Here is a 16,853-nt window from a genome sequence, read left to right as displayed (position 1 = left end):
TAACCTGGACAGACTTTGAACTGCACTACCAGAAAATACATATTTTGTGTCTAACTTCGTAGTTAATGTGATTTGTCACTTACTCACTCAATTCAATCTAAAATCCGTTAAATCACACTGATGCTTTTTCACTTCATAATTCTATTACACCCCCTTGACATTCAAAGGGTTAACAGCTGTGTTTGGCCTCACTCAGTTGAAATGTTACATTTCTTTGCGATTCAGCAAAACATGAAAGGAAATCCATTATCTTGGGTTTTTTACTATATTCGGTGGACATAAAGTGAATTATAGAAAAAGAATAAAATGCAGGAATTATCTGTGGTCTGGGAATTTCAGCACCATTAGTAATCATCACACTTTCTCAGTTTAGAGAGCTTGGTACAGACTTACTACTTAAATATCTGATGCACAATTCATTGCGCTCACCTACAATTGCTGAGCAGGTGCATACTTCAGATCTGCTGACTGAAGGTAGTTGTGACACCTGTTCCAGGTGTGAAATCTGCAACTTACCTGACTTCATATCACCATCTGAAAATCAGCACAGGAACCTTAAAAACTGTTTAATTAAGCGGACTGTAACTGGGGTCGTGGTTTTAGTTCCCGAGTAAAGATTCTTACCATGCTTGGCAAATAAATCGATCCTGTCAGTACTAATTTCTGCAACGAGGCTAGTGGAACTGATTCCATTTGTTGGCTTGCAAATAACAGTGATTTTGTCTAATCAATACAAGGTTTCTGCCTGTGTATATGAATTAGTGCTTATATGTAGTTAACAATCAGCCTTTTAAATTGAAACTTACACAATTCACTTTTGCAATCCCGTGTTCATACATTTTGTGCATCAGTGATCCCCTTGATGGAACGTCTCTTGTAATGCACTAAGGTAGATTAAGTATTATTGACCCTCTCTGTTCAGGTAGTGCTCTTCTACGTAATCAGCTCAGTTGGGCAAGTTATTCTTGCAAACATTTACTTGCAAACATTTCGTCTTCATGTGAGGAGACATCGTCAGTGCACCGTTAATTGTGGTGTGTCCTCCGAATGCTTGGCCTTTACATACTTTTCAGTCAGCGGACTGGATGTCACTTTGGAAACTCAATTGTGATGTGGGGAGAAAATCTCATTGGTGATTGGTTGTGTGGTGAACTTCATGTGCTGTGGTCAGGAATTTTGCCCGCATTGGCTCATAAATATACTTTATACTTTATTGTCGCCAAACAATTGATACTAGAACGTACAATCATCACAGCGATATTTGATTCTGCACTTCCCACTCCCTGGATTACAAATCGATAGTAAATATTAAAAATTTAAATTATAAATCATAAATAGAAAATAGAAAAATGGAAAGTAAGGTAGTGCAAAAAAACTGAAAGGCAGGTCCGGATATTTGGAGGGTACGGCCCAGATCTGGGTCAAATAGGATCGAGGTTTGTTTATAGAATTGTTTGCAGAAAATCATGCTTCTAGAAATTCTCTTGCATACCGCATGTTCGTTTGTGACATGACTTTCACTGATGTGCAATCGAATTTGTACACCTCTCGATCTTCATGGGTAGAGACTAGGGAGAGTTGCTCATGCCATTTTACAGCCAGTTGAATTTTCATGCATCCTTCTGGATAGGTACTTCCAGTTTAGCCAATGTAATATTTGCTGCAGTCCCTGCATTGGATTTTTTTAGACCACACTGTCTTTGTTCTTTTGCTCAGCAAAGTACTCTCCTCAACGTTGCTATTGGCTTGTGTGAGACTGAAATTCTGTGACCTTGGAGCAGTCAGGTTGTCATTTCCAACATATTTCCAATGTATCAAAGTACAGCACATTTGGTTGTTTCTTGGTTCATACTTTGCAGACCACAAAGGCATCTTGATGTGAAGTTCCACTGATATCTGTTTCGTGTGAATACTTTAAAGAGGTGTTTCTCCTTAGTTCCACCATGCTGCAATGTGTCTCTGCTCTTCAGAACAAAGTTTAGGTACATCTCTTCTTGTGTGCAGTTGGGTGGTTGCTGTGATAATTGAAGATCTGATCTGTATGTGTTCTCTTACAACAAACACATACACCCTGATCCTATTTATGAGCCGATGCAGGCAAAATTCCAGACCGCAACGCACGAATTTCACCACACGGTCAACGATGAGATTTCCTCCCCACATCACAATTGAGTTTCCGAAGTGATACTCAATCAGTTATTTGAAAAGTGTATAAAGGCTGACCATTCGGAGGTCACACGACAGTCAACGGCACACTGATGATGTCTCCTCGCATGGCGACAAAACATTTGCAAGTAAATTGCCAGGATTGGAGAACAACTCAACCCAACCAGCGACCACCCGAACTACACATCTTCCGAATTATTTCCAAGGATTTCTTTATGCAGAAGGTGGTGAATCTGTGGAACTCATTTCCACAGATGGCTGCGGAGGTCAAGGCATTGGTTATATTTATAGTGGAATTTGATAAACTCTTGATTAGTAAAGGTGTCAGAGGTTACGGGGAGAACGTGGTTGAGAGGGATAATAAATCGGCCATGATGGAATTATGGAGAAGACTTGTTGAGCCAAATTTAAGATTCAAGATTCAAGACTCAAGATTGTTTAATGTAAGTTCCTGTACACAAATTTACAGTTTTGCAGTGGTGTATTTAGACCAAGGAGTAGGAGTTTGTTTACTAAGTTCTGTAGGACAATAGTTTTGAATGCTGAACTGAAATCTAAAAACAGCATTCTGACTTAAGCATCCTTGTTTTCTAGGGACAGGTCAGGGCCAGGTAAATGACAGATGCTATGGCATCTATCATGGAGCAGTTCGGTGGGTCGGCATATTGATGAGGGTTCAATGTGGCAGGAATAGAGTTTTTGATATGTGCCATTATCAACCATTCAAAGCACTTCATGATGATTAGCGTCAGTGCTACTGGGTGGTAGTCATTTAGTTCTGAAGATGTAGAATTCTTTGGTACAGGGATGATGGTGGCTGATTTGAAGCATGTCAGGACAGTAGCCTGGATGAGTGAAGTGTTGAATAGCCTAATTCTGCTCCTATGTCTTATGGTCCTATAGTATGAGTGATCTATTACATATTTCATCTGTGAAATAAAGAAAGTCATCAATTTGAAGTGCTAACCCAGGCTTCTCTCTTTAGAAATGCTGCCCAACCCATTTAGTATTTCCAGAACTTTAAGTTTTTATTTCAGATTTCTGGCATTTGGAGTTTTTCTTTAAACTTTTCAATCTCATCAGTAACTCAAGTTTGCACTTTGGCAGAATGTATAAGAGTTGCCACAGCAATTTTAATTTGACGCTTTCCTCAACGCCTACACCCTATTAGTGAACTTACAGAGAAACTGAAGTGACAGCATATGGGAAGATGACTTAATAAACAAGTTGGTACATTTGAACAAGAAACTTAGATAGAGTAACTGATATACTTTGTTAATAGAAATGCTTAAAAAAACAGACAAGTGAAGAGAGAAAAGATCATTCTTCAGTAAGGAATAAGCTTCTGAAATCAGCATAATTGGACCCACTACCGCCTCATGATCTACTTTAATCCCTAATATTGGATTATGGGATTTTAGTGGAAATAAAGTCAAGGAGAGAATGCTGTAATGCTAGCAAGTTGTGATAGTGTTACAAAAATAAGGCAGTTTTATCTAAAATACTACATTGTTGGCTTCTTTCCACAAACAATGCAGCTCTAAGTAGCAACTCTAGTTGGTTTAATCATTTGGATGTATTCTGTTGGCAAATATTCATTTTAAGTTTGCATTCTATAGGAACTTGTGGCTTGAATCCAACTACTTTCTGTATTTGAATAATGCAAATTGTACAAAATAGTTAAACAAGATTCTTAAGTATCTTTCTGAAAGGTAATTTTATATTTTCCTGACATAAAGAAAGAGGCTATTTAGCCCATGGTGTACAGGTTGGTCTCAGAGCAATGTCAGCAGTTCTGTTTTCCTCTAGTCATCTCACTGCAATCTCTTCTTCCTCACATGCCCATCAAATGCTCTGATTCTCCTCAAAGCTACCCACAGAAGGAATACTTTATGGTGGCCAATTAAGCTATCTAGGAGCATGTCTTTTGGTAGGTAGGAAGACACTGGAGAGCCTGGGAGAATCACTCTGGTCACGGAGCAAGTGCAAACTCCACACAGACAGTACTGGATGTCGGGGTCGCATTAGGATCACGAGATCTGGCACCTGTCCTACCACTGTGCTGCCTAGAGGAGATCTTTGCAATTATAGTCATCAGCATGGAAGCAAACCCTGCAGAAGGACTTGTCCATACTGACCAAGTTGTCTACTCAAGCTAGTCCCATTTCTCTGCAAATGGCCCATATCCTTCTAAACCAGGAGTTCCCAACCTAAGGTCCATGGACCCTTTGTTTAATGGTATTGGTCCATGGCATAAAAAAGTTCGTGAGACCTCAAATCTTTCCTATCCATGAATCTGTATAAAGTCTTTTAAATTTTATAATTGTATCAATCTCTCTCACTTCCTCTGGTACGTCATTCCATATATTCACCACTTTCCTCTGTGCAGAAACATTTGTCGCTCAAATCCCTTTTACATATTTCCCCTCTCACATTAAACTTATGTCCTCTTAATTTTTCACTTCCCTTTCCTGGGAAAAAGATTGTGACTTTTTATCTTATCTTTTCCCCTCATGATTTTATAAACCCATAAGTCCATTCCCTCAGCCTCCTCCGCTCCAGGTAAAATAGTGTGAATCTATCCAATCTGTCCTGATGGCTCAAACCCTCCTTTTTGAAGACATCCTTGTAAATCTTTTCTGCATCCTTTCCAGTTTAGTGGCATCCTTCCTCTATTTAGGCAATAAGAACCATGTGCAGGATTGCAAGTGCGGTGTCACAGAAGTCTGTACATGATAATCCAGTTCTTGTACTCATTGTCCTGACCGATTTAGGCAAGCATATCCACTATCTTCTTTGCCACCCTGTCTACCCGTGTCTCACTGTCAACCCTTATGAAAGGATTTGACAGGATGTACAGCACGTGGAGAAGATACAAGATTGCTGTAACAGTGCCAGGGACCCGGGATTATTTCCAGCACTGTCTGAAAGGAGTTTCCATGTTCTCCCTATAGCCACGTGGGTTTCCTCAGGCTGCTTCAGTTTTCGTCCGCGTTTCAAAGACATGCAGGTTAGTAGGTTAACTCTCCACATTGGTGCGATTGGGTGGCATGGCCTTGTTGGGCTGGAAGGGCTTGTTGCCATGCTGTATCTTTAAAAATGAAATCAAATATAACACAGAGTCTTTCAATTGCAGGTGAGATTCTAGTCCTGGCAAACTTGGTTTGATTCTGACTTCCACTGCTGATTACATCTTCATTCAGTGACTGCATGGGATTCTCCTGGGTGTCCTGGCTTCCTCCTAAGACCCTAAGTCATGCTGACTGGACATGTGTCTCTAATAAAGGGGCCCCTGAGTGTATATCCAATGACTTGTCCCCCCGCCACCGTCTGTAGCAATGAATTCCACAGATTCTTCACTCTCTGGCAAAAGAAATCACTGCTCACCTCTATTCTAAAGGATATTCCTCTATTCAGTGAGGGAATGGGATTGAAGTGACTTCTTATGATAATGGGTTGAAAGGCCTCCTTTAAAGACATAAGAAGGTATAATATGCAATAACAGAACTAGTTTTCAGTTGAAATTTGAATTTATTAGCAATAATCTGGAGTTTAAGAGAGACATTCTCACCTAGTAGATGGAATAAATCACTAGCCATCACAAGGTCTCATCAAGACAACTAGTGTTGACACAACACACATAAAAGTTGCTGGTGAATGCAGCAGGCCAGACAGCATCCCTAGGAAGAGGTACAGTCGATGTTTTGGGCCGAGACCCTTTGTCAGGACTGATGAAGGGTCCTGACGAAGGGTCTCGGTCTGAAAAGTTGATGGTACCTCTTCCTAGGGATGCTGTCTGGTCTGCTTGAAATTCCAGCATCTGCAGATTTCCTCGTATTTGCGTAGTATTGACACATTTAACAAAGTGGTAGATTGAATCTCTTGTAGTTAAAATTAAATCAGTATGTCCATTCATACCATAGTAACAATTTATGTGTAGTATATTAGAAATAATTTAATACTGTAGTTCAATAGTTCCATTTACTATCAGACAAATGTATTCAACATACATCGTGAAACTCTTATTCTTCACACACATCCATGAAAACAGAAGAATATCCCCAAAGAATGAGTGACAGTAAAAACATTAGAATCCCAAAGCCCCCCCCACTATCCCCCTCCCATGCACAAGCGGCAGCTAAGCATCGACCCTCCTCTCCCCCATTTACTTCAACATAAAGCGTCAATACCCTCCACTCACCAAGCAAGCAATAGCAAAGCCCTAAGAAAGATCACGATCTGCAGTAAAATAAAAATTAATCATTCACCACACCACAGGCTCTTTCTCTCCCTAATAAGGGAACAGAGAAATTTCACCCTTTCACAGTAAGAGGGGAGACATGAACAAAGTAGCAAAATGTAAGTTTATTGTTTCACAATTAGAACAATGTACTTTGTCTTCTCCTGCAATACCAACAAAAGTATTATGTGCGGTTTTTCAATGAAGTGAATTATTAACCTGACATTCAAGTAATACTCTCACATGGCCCATCTCTCTCCCTTTCTCTCTGGGGGGTATTCAAACTATCCTGTCCATTGCCCTCACAGTATTGTAGTGACTCAGTGGCTTTGAATGGAGTGTTAATTAGGATGCTGCATCCAACTATATGAAGTGGAGTCTCTTGTTCTTGTCAAATGCAAACTGACTGCATTGGTTACAGAATACTGATGTACGTTTTCAAAGGGAATATGCCCATCACCCTAAACCACCAAGCTGGTGTTTGCACTGGTAGATTGAAAGCGCTTAAGTGGTTATTGGTCACAGTGGCATCTTTTATTTGGTTTAAAAAACTGTAAAATGGAGAATTTCACAAGCTATTAAACTTTGATTTTTAAATTTAATTCTTAGACCTGGATGAAAGATACAACAGGGCAATGGAGAAAAAAACAAATTACATTTGGAGATCAAATGTTTTAGTCCAAGGGGAACATTGACTTGGGCACTAAACCCAGCACAATGGCTTCAGGTGTTTCTCTGACTTTGTCATCCACAAGGCTTTGGAATGTGGATTGAAATTTCTTGTATGCCAGAAGCACCAAGCAGGCTCACATCTCATTTTATACAAGCCCAATATTCTTTTCATTTTAGTGAAAAATCATATCTCGTGTAAAATGGATTTTCAATTTATAATGAACTAATATTGTACTGCAGTCACTCATCAATTTCACCCTTCGGCCTTCAGTCTGGGTTCCTGTGGATGAGAGTGTTTTCTTGGAGACAAAACCCTTTGCTTTGGATCTGACTGTGAGCCTGAAAAATGTAATATTATTAATGGTTGTTCCTTACCAAAAAAAAAATAAAGACTTCATTTGGTGGAACTCAGCAGGTCAGGCAGCATCTATGGAAATGAACAATCGGTCTATGTTTCAGCCTGAGGACCCTTCTTCAGGAATGAGAAAGAAAAGGGAAGACACTGGAATAAAAAGTTGGGGGGAAGGGAAGGAGGCTGGCTGGGAGATGGGGGAAGCCAGTTGGGCGGGAAAGGTCAAGAGCTGGAGAAGAAGGTATTTTATAGGAGAGGATACTGGACCAACGAGAAGGGGAAGGAGGAGGGGACCCAGGGGAAAGTAATAGGCAGGTGAGAAGAGGTGAAAGGTTAGAGTGGGGAACAGAAGAGGAAATTTGCTTACTAGGAAGAGAAATTGTTATTCATACTGTCAGGTTGGAGGCAACCCAGGCAGAATATAAACGAGAGAAAATCTGTAGACGCTGGAAATCCAAGCAACACACACAAAATACTGGAGGAACTTAGCAGGTCAGGCAACATCCATTGATCCATAGACAGTATATACGGTGTTGCTCCTCCACCCTGAGGGTAGCCTCATCTTGGCACAAGAGGAAGCCATAGACCGATATGTCAGAATGGGAATGGGAATTAAAATGTTTGCCCACCGGGAAGTCACTCTTGTGGCAGATGGTGTGGAGGTGCTCGACGAAACGGTCTCCAATTTATGAGGAGTCTCCCCAATGTAGTGGAGGCCACACTGGGAGCACTAGACACAATAGACAACCCCAGCAGATTTGCAGGTGAAGTGTTGCCTCACCTGGAAGGACTGCCTGGGGCCCTGAGTGGAGGTGAGGGAGGAGGTGAATGGGCAGGTGTAGCACTTAGACCACTTGCAGGAATAAGTGCCGGGAGGGGGATGATTGGGGTGGGTCGAATGGACAAAGAAATCGAGGAGGAAGCAATCCCTGTGGAAAGTGAGGGGGGGGATGTGTGTGGCTAAAGGTATATTTAATGGTAAGGTCCCTTTGGAAGTTCATGGAACTATGGTTGAAACCTATATCCTTAAATGGAGGGCTCAGCAGAGTAAGCTTTAGAAAGATTAGCTTAACACGCTGTAGCCACAATATTAGGTACCTCTGAGTGTATGTTTGTGGTCTTCTGCTGCTGTAGCCCATTACTTCAGGGTTTGATGTGTTGAGCATTCAGAGATGCTCTTCTGCACACCACGGTCCCATTGTTGTAATGACTGGTTATTTGAGATTCTGTCACCTCCCTGTCAGCTTGAACCCGTCTGGCCATTCTCCTCCGATCTCTCTCATTAACAAGGCATTTTCACCCAAAGAACTGCCGCTTAGTGGATGTATTTTGTTTCTCGTACCATTCTCTCTAAACTCAAGAGACTGTTGTGCGAGAAAGTCCCGGGAGATCAGTAGTTTCTGGGATACTCAAACCACCCCGTCTGGCACTAACATTCATTCCACGGTCAAAGTCACTTGGGCCATATTTCTTCCCCTTTCTGATATTTGGTCTGAACAACAGCTGAATCTCTTGACCATGTCTGTATGCTTTTATCCTTGAGTTGCTGTCGCACGATTGGCGGATTGGATATTTGCAGTAACCAACAGGTGTACAGCTGTACTTAATAGCATGGCTGCTGAGCGCATTTGTTACAGGTACATCAAAAAATAAAGTGAAATGTGGCATTTGTGTCAGCAACTGTCACAAACTGAAGAGGTGCTGGAGGCAGCCTGCAAGTGTTCCCATGCTTCATGTGCCAACATAGCATTCCCACGACTTATTAACTCTAACTCCCTGTACATATTTGGAAACTGGGAGGAAACCAAAGCACCCGGAGGAAACCCACGCAGTCACGGGGAGAGTGTACTAACTCCTCTCAGACAGTGATGAGAATTGAACCTCACCTGCTGATCGCTGGTATTGTAATGGCATTACTCTAACCACTATGCTATCGTGCATAAGCTGGTTTACATACTATCTGAAATAGTATGAAATGGTGCTGATGATTTAGTACTGAACATCCCCTGCATTCTGCATTCTGGCAGAGTAGGGAAGCAGTCACTGGCATTTTGCAGAACAATTGCTCATCCGTAACCCAAGTTTCCCTTTGCAATCGACAGGCAGCATTGGAGGAAATAGAGTTGTATGTTTTCAATCTGTTAATGGATAGCTATTTCATTTCCATGTTTCATTTCTTTTACCAAATATCAAAACAAAAGTTCACAGACACCCATGTCATGACACACGTTTTCTGGACAAGCACAATCTGAGAGATCATTTTATTGGGTATGGCATCACAGTTGATGGTTACTATCGGCTGCTGTACGAGCAGCCTGAAACATGAGTTCAAATCCCAGTGTTGCAGTTAAGTATTCTAAACAGATAAATTGGAAATCGAATAGAGAAACTAGTCACTATAAAGGTAATCATGCAAATACAGCGTTGTTGTAAAAATCCATTTATTGCCACTATGTCTTTACCCACTCAGACCCATATGAACTCCAAACTCAGCAGTGGATAACACTTTAACAAGGGACGAACAATAACTGACAGAGTTACCAGGGATGACCTTATCTTGCTTAGAAAAGAAAATCCCACACCATCATATTCAGGATCAGTTATTACCTTTCTACCATCAGGCTCCTGAACCAGTGTGGATAACTTCACTCAGCTCAATAACGAACTGATCCCACATCCTACGGACTCACTTTTAAGGGCTCTACAATATCAGCCTGTTTTTCACCATTAAATGTATTCTGTCTATTCTGCTAATGCAAAGCCCTGTGATCCTTCCCCCCCCCCCACAAGTAACAAAACAGACTTTGTAATAATTGTTAGCACATTTCTCCCCATTTTTGAGTGATTGAACAGAGAACAGCGTACTACATGCCCTTCAGCTGATATTGGTGTGCTGACCTTTTAGCCTACACTAACATCAATCTAACACTTCTACATAGCCCTCTACTTTTCTTTCATCCATCTGCCCATCTAAAAGTCTCTTAAATGTCCTCTATTTATCTGCCTCTATCAGCATCCTGGCAGTATATTACATGCACACAGCACTCCCTGTGTAAAAAACAACCTAACTCTGAACTTCACCCGCTACTTTCCTCCAATCACCTTGAAATTAGCCATTTCTGCCCTGGGACAAAGTCTCTGGCTGTCCACTCTATCCGTGACTCTTATCATCTTGCACAAATAACATAAGATTTACTGAACTGCATCCTGCCTGATTCCTTATACCAGTTGCCTGTGGAGATCGCAGCTGCTGTGTCAGTGTCTTCAGGAATTGCAGGAAGCATGTCAGGATCTTAAAATACACTTTCCTTCGCAGCCATGGCAACTGCACAAAAGGAGAGAAGGAAAATAATGAGATGAGGAAGGAGACCCTTTAGCCAGAGAGTGGTGAATCTGTGGAATTCATTGCCACAGACGGCCATTGGGTGTATATATAAAGTGGAGGTTGATAAGTTCTTGATTAGTAAGGGAAAGGGCTGGAGAATGGATTTGAGAGGGATAATAAGTCAGCCTTGAGCAGGCTCAGTGGGGTGAATGGCCTAATTCTGCTCCTATATCTCATGGCCTTAAGGAAATGAGTCTTCAACATGTCTGAGACGTGGGGTCATAACGTTACCACATATTACATGAAGGATCCACACATTGAAAAGCAGGTACTAACGAGTGTCTACTGAGGTAATGAATCCTAGGTGTGCTCACACATAGCTGATCAAGTGGATCAGTGATCAGTCAGGCAGGTGTCGAAACATTAGCAGCTATACTTCAACTTGTATACATTCCGGGACCACTTTGCTATGGACATCCTGTACCTAATAAAGTGGCCACTGGGCGCATGTTCTTGGCCTTTTGCTTCTGTAATCCGTCCACTTCAAGATTTAGCGTGTTGTGCATTCAGAGATGCTCTTCGTCACACCACTGTTGTAATGTGTGTTTATTTGGGTTACTGTCACCTTCCTGTCAGCTTGAACCAGTTTGGTCGTTCTCCTCTGACCTTCTCATTAACAAGGCGTTTTTGCCCACAGAACTGCTGCTCACTGGATGTTTATTGTTTTTCACACCACTTTCTGTAAACTGTAGAGACTGCTGTGTGTGAAAATCCTAGGAGAAGATTCACTAGAATAATTCTGGGAATGAGAGGGTTAACATAAGAGGAATGTTTGTCCACTCTTGGACTGTACTCCTTGGAGTTTAGAAGAATGAGGGGAAACCTCATAGAAACATTTCAAATGTTGAAAGGCATGGACAGAGTGGATGCGGCAAAGTTGTTTCCCATGATGGGGGAGTCTAGTACAAGAGGACATGACTTAAGGATTGAAGGGCACCCATTCAGAACAGAGATGCGAAGAGATTTTTTCAGCCAGAGGGTGGTGAATCTATGGAATTTGTTGCCACGGGTGGCAGTGGAGGCCAAGTCATTGGGTGTATTTAAGGCAGAGATTGATATGTATCTGAGTAGCCAGGGCATCAAAGGTTATGGTGAAAAAGCGGGGTAGTGGGACTGAATGGGAGAATGGATCAGCTCATGATAAAATGGCGGAGCAGACTCGATGGGCTGAATGGCTGACTTCTGCTCCTTTGTCTTATGGTCTTAAGGAGATGAGCAGTTTTTGAGATACTCAAATCACCACATCTGGCACCAATAATCATTCTGCTGTCAAAGTCACTTAGATCACATTTCTTCCCCATCTTGATATTTGGTCTGAATGACAAATGAACCTCTTGACAATTGAGTTGCTGCCGTATGATTGGTTGATTATATATTTGCACTAGCAAGCAGGTGTAGCTAATAAAGTGGCTGCTGATTGTATAGTTAGTATCTTGGGGAGGGGTTCCTCAATTAACAGTGAGTCAAAAATGCAGGTCATTGGTTGCATGTTTTTGCACAAATTTCAGGAACAAATGAAAAAAGGAGGAAACATTGACTTCATCCTGTGTGCCAGTGGTGCAGGGTTAATTACATTCACATTAAGCTGAGTTGTGCATGGAGATGCCTGGTTAGTCTAATTAGTGGAACTTCAACTGGAACTTGTGTTCAGATCAGTGTAGAGCATTTGTGCAAAAAACAATGGTGCAAATGGGTCTGCAGTATGTTTTAAGAAACATTCAGTATTTTTTTATCTCTGTAATTTGCCAGCCCATTGCTTCTTTGTATCCTGTTTTCAGGCATAGGAATTAAATTTAAACATACAAGTCTTGTAAAATTTTCCATTTTGCTGCTTTTTATTAGAAGAAGCACCAAATGATGAGAAAATATAGGCCTTTCAAATTAAATAGAAAATAAGATGACAGTAAGAACCGAACAGTAGCACACATTAATCAAACTTATTAACGGTGTCAATGCTTGGGTCCATTCTGAATACTCACATAGTTCCAGGCATAGACTGAGGAAGATGACAGGCACATGGACGGGCAGGGAATCGATGGATGTAAACCATGTGTTGTTCAAAGAAAATTAAAAGAAGGAGACATGGAGCACTTAGCCCAGAATCTGGCCTGTTGGCTCAACTGTCCATGCTCTCCAATTTGCTTGACTGAGCCAGTCTCTATTGCCTATGAGTGGCCCATATCCCTCCAAGCCTTTCCCATCGATCTAACTGTCCAAATATCATTAATTGTACTTGCTTCCGCTGACAGCTCATTGCACATGTCCAGTGCTCTCTGTGTGGTAAAAGATGTCCTCCAGTCTCTAAGTAGAAACAAAAAAATGAATCTATATTTTCAGCCAATGCCTGTAGAATAATAATAAATAACAGTCCTTGTTTCTCAAAAGTTTCCAACAGATTTCCTTTGCTCAAGAAGATGTTTGGCCAGATTGTGTAGTGAGGTGACCAACAGTTTAGTGGCTTCGACTTCTTTCTCAGATGGCTGGAGGTACTGAGCTGAGGGGACGCAATGCTCTGCACATCTGGCCTCTCGGTGTATTCCCAGCTGCGGCCGGTGTAGCAGTAACTGCCACATTTCCTGAAAGGGATGTTGATTTTCAGTGAAAGAGTCAATTCATATTTTTTTTTGTATTCAGTATATTTTGCTTTTTATTTGCTTTTAACCAATTTGCAGTGGATTAAAGTAATGAATTCATTATTTTTTTAAATAATTTTCTAAATAATGTTTATGACTGCTTTTAAAATCCATTTAAAGTTGTTTTTTTAGAGTTTGAATATCAGGGATATTTAAAGACAGTAAAAATTCCTTTGACAGGAGGAGGGTGCTGGGGATTCCCCGGCCTCCCAGATCCTGAGACCAGGTGCCATGCTCTCAGCATGTCGCATTGTGAGTTGGAACTGTTGGCCATCCAACTACCCATCTGGCCCAATGACTCCTTGAATAAAGGAAACATTTTACAATTCTTTGGGCACAATTACTGGGAAGGGAAGACTCCCAGTAAAGTGGATATTACGGGGCGATGAGTTTAGCATGGGCTGATGATGGGATTTGGGAATGGAGAGTGCCAGAGGAATATTAGATCCTTTGCAGGGAAGTATCCCCGAGAACACAATGGGAGCCACTATGCTAATCCAAACTCCAGGACCATCCGTCTTTTCTGATGAGTGAACTCATGAAAAAGAAGTGCAAAACCAAGATAATCCAAGAGTGTAACTGAAAAATCATCTCTTCTGAACAGGGTCTCCAGATCAGGACCAGCGAGCTAGAAGAATTGGGAGCCAAATTCTGCACAGCGCTCTTGAAGCTGAATAAAGATACAATGCTGCGTAGCACACGGCTGATATTCCCAGATACTCCGCTGTTTGACTTGGATAATGAGCTCCACAATGATAAAAACATGTCACACAGGTAAGTTGTTGACTTGTTAGTTGAATAGTTAAGTTCAAATTACTAAGTAAATTCAAGTTCATTGTCATGGGCATACATATTCAGGGTATAAATACCATGAAAATTAGCTTCTTGCAGCAGCAGTATAGTACATCACATCACAAACATGACGAGCATAAATCAACTTAAACAAATAAATAAGGAAATAACTTAAATCAACAGAAGTTGTGCAAAAGTCTTTGACACCCTATCTCTCTCTCTCTCTATCTATCTATATATATGTGTGTGTGTGTGTGTGTGTGTGTGTATATATATATATATCTAGGGTGCCAAAGACTTTTGCACAGTACTGTAGTAATTTTCTCACACTGTCTTGCTGCCACAAAAAAAAAGTTCATGACATATGTGAGTAATGATAAACCTGATTCTGATATGACTCTCCATTGTGGACTGAGAGTGGGAAGGGGGCAGGAAGAGGGGAATCATGGTTGGGAAAAGGGGAAGGGAGAGGGGAGGGAGCTGGAAGCACCAGAGAGACATTCGGTAATGATCAATAAACCAATTGTTTGGAATCAGATGATCTTGCCTGGTGACTCAGGTCTGGGTGTGTCTGCACCCACGCCACCTCCCCCCCCCCCGGTACTCATTCACTGGCATCTTCTCCACGCCCCTCCCATGGTGCTCCATCTTCACCATTCCCAACACCTTTGCTCCTGCCAGATTTACAAACTTGCTTTCTGTTCTATGTTGACAAATACAGTATTGTGCAAAAGTCTTTGGCACCCCAACTATATACATGTGCCTAAGACTTGCATGACAGAATAAACAAAAAATAAACATAGCATTGGTGCAAGTTGAGGGAACTATTGTCTGAGGTAGAACTAGGGTTTTGAAGGTCGGTTCAGGAACCTGATGAGAGTGGGGAAGACGTTCTTGTTTAACCTTGACTTGTGGGTCTTCAGGTTCCTGTACCCCTTGCCTGATGGCAGCAATGAGAAGATGGCACGGACCAGTTAGCGGAGGCTCTTAATGATGGATGTCGTCTTCCTGAGACATCACCTCTTGTAGATGGTGGGGAGAGTTGGACCCAGGATGGAACTGGTAGAGTCCGCCACTCTCTGTAGCATATTGTGCACTGGAATTCCCATAACAGGCCTGTGATGTAACAAGTCAGAATGCTTTCCACTCTACATCTGTCAGCCTTGGATGACACGTTGAATAGCCTTAAACTTCTAAGAAAGTAGGAATTCTGAAATGCCTCCATCCTGGTTGCAAATTGTACTGTACGGAGATAGAACGCTAAAATAACTTAAAATGCCGAGTGTTATTGATAACTGACAATATAGCTTCAATTATTTAAAGAGAACTATCCGGGCCCCCAGCAAGACTGGATAAAGTGAGAGTGGAAGTGATACAGTGAGCAGTAAGTGGATGTAGATAAATCTAGAGTTTTGAGTTGTATATGTTGTCTACCAATATGGGAAAGAATCCTGTCAAATAGTACAACGTTTGAGAGGGTGAAAGCTGTGAAATCAGTCAGCCCTTCTCCAATGTGCGTGAGTAATAATGTAATATCTGTTTCATGTTAGAATTGTACCTCTCACACAAGACATACGTATATGGGGCCAATTTCCATCACAGTGACAAGATTAGAACTCAGCCTACACAGCCAAGGCTTCAGTAATGCACAGACCAGGTCTTCAAGTTTGCAGTTGGATTTGTCCCCTACAGCAGGTTAAAGCCAAGGCTCTTCCATTCAATGTACACTCAGTGACCAGGTTATTAGGTATCTCCTGTCCCTAATCAAGTGGCCACTGAGAGTATATTTTTGTGTTGTTTGGAACTGTAGCCCATTCACTTCAAGGTTTGGCATATTATGCATTCCTGGATGTTCTTCTGCAGAGCACTTTTGTAATGCATGATTATTTGAGTTGCTGTCAGCTCGAACCAGTTTGGCCATTCTCCTCGGACCTCTCTCATTAATAAGGCATTTTCACTCACAGAATTACCACTCACTGGATGTTCATTGTTTTTGTACTATCCTCTGTAAACATTAGAGACTATTGTGTGTGAAAATCCCAGGAGATCAGCAGTTTCTGAGATACTCATACCACCCCATCTGGCACCAACAATCATTCCATGGCCAAAGTCACATAGATCACATTTATTCCCCATTCTGATGTTTGGTCTAAAGAACAAATGAATCTCTTGACCATGCCTGCATGCTTCTATGCATTGAGTTGCTGCCACATGATTGGCTGATTAGCTATTTGCATAAACGAGCAGGTGTATATAATAAAGTGGTCATTGAGTCTACAGCCAAGCAGCCTACCAACCCGACACTTTGCAACCTTCCAGACTCAATATTAAATTCTCAAACTTTAGGCAACTTGCTCTTCCTTACCTCCATTTTCCGAGCTGTATTAGTACCGCCTCAGCTGTTGAGCTCTTCTATTAGCTACATACAAGTCAGACAGGGAATTTTGATCACCTGCTAACTCTCTCACAAAACAGAACTTGCTGAGTTCCTCCAACACTTTGTGTGTGTGTGTGTGTGTTGCTTAAGATTTCCTGCATCCGCAGAATCTCTTGCGTTTATCACCCTGTCTCGCTCCCTTTATCCTGTACATCCTCCCATGGCCACCTCTACAA

General features: G+C 41.6%; 1 protein-coding gene across 3 annotated transcripts in view; it reads left to right on the top strand.

Annotated features, from left to right (window-relative positions):
• The window catches only part of agbl1 (AGBL carboxypeptidase 1), a 248,374-nt gene that overhangs the window by 165,342 nt on the left and 66,179 nt on the right, over positions 1-16,853 (top strand). For all 3 annotated transcript variants that reach the window (XR_011889055.1, XM_072278140.1, XM_072278141.1), the window contains exon 22: positions 14,053-14,222. Coding sequence is in view for 2 of the 3 variants with exons in the window: in XM_072278140.1 (XP_072134241.1) it covers positions 14,053-14,222 (170 nt within the window). In the remaining variant the exon portion in view is untranslated. The remainder of the gene's footprint in view (positions 1-14,052; positions 14,223-16,853) is intronic.

The sequence above is a fragment of the Mobula birostris genome, chromosome 14, assembly GCF_030028105.1.
Source record: "Mobula birostris isolate sMobBir1 chromosome 14, sMobBir1.hap1, whole genome shotgun sequence".
NCBI classification, from domain to species: domain Eukaryota; kingdom Metazoa; phylum Chordata; class Chondrichthyes; order Myliobatiformes; family Myliobatidae; genus Mobula; species Mobula birostris.
Note: the sequence above shows the minus strand (reverse complement) of the source record. Positions and strands in the feature narration are given on the sequence as shown.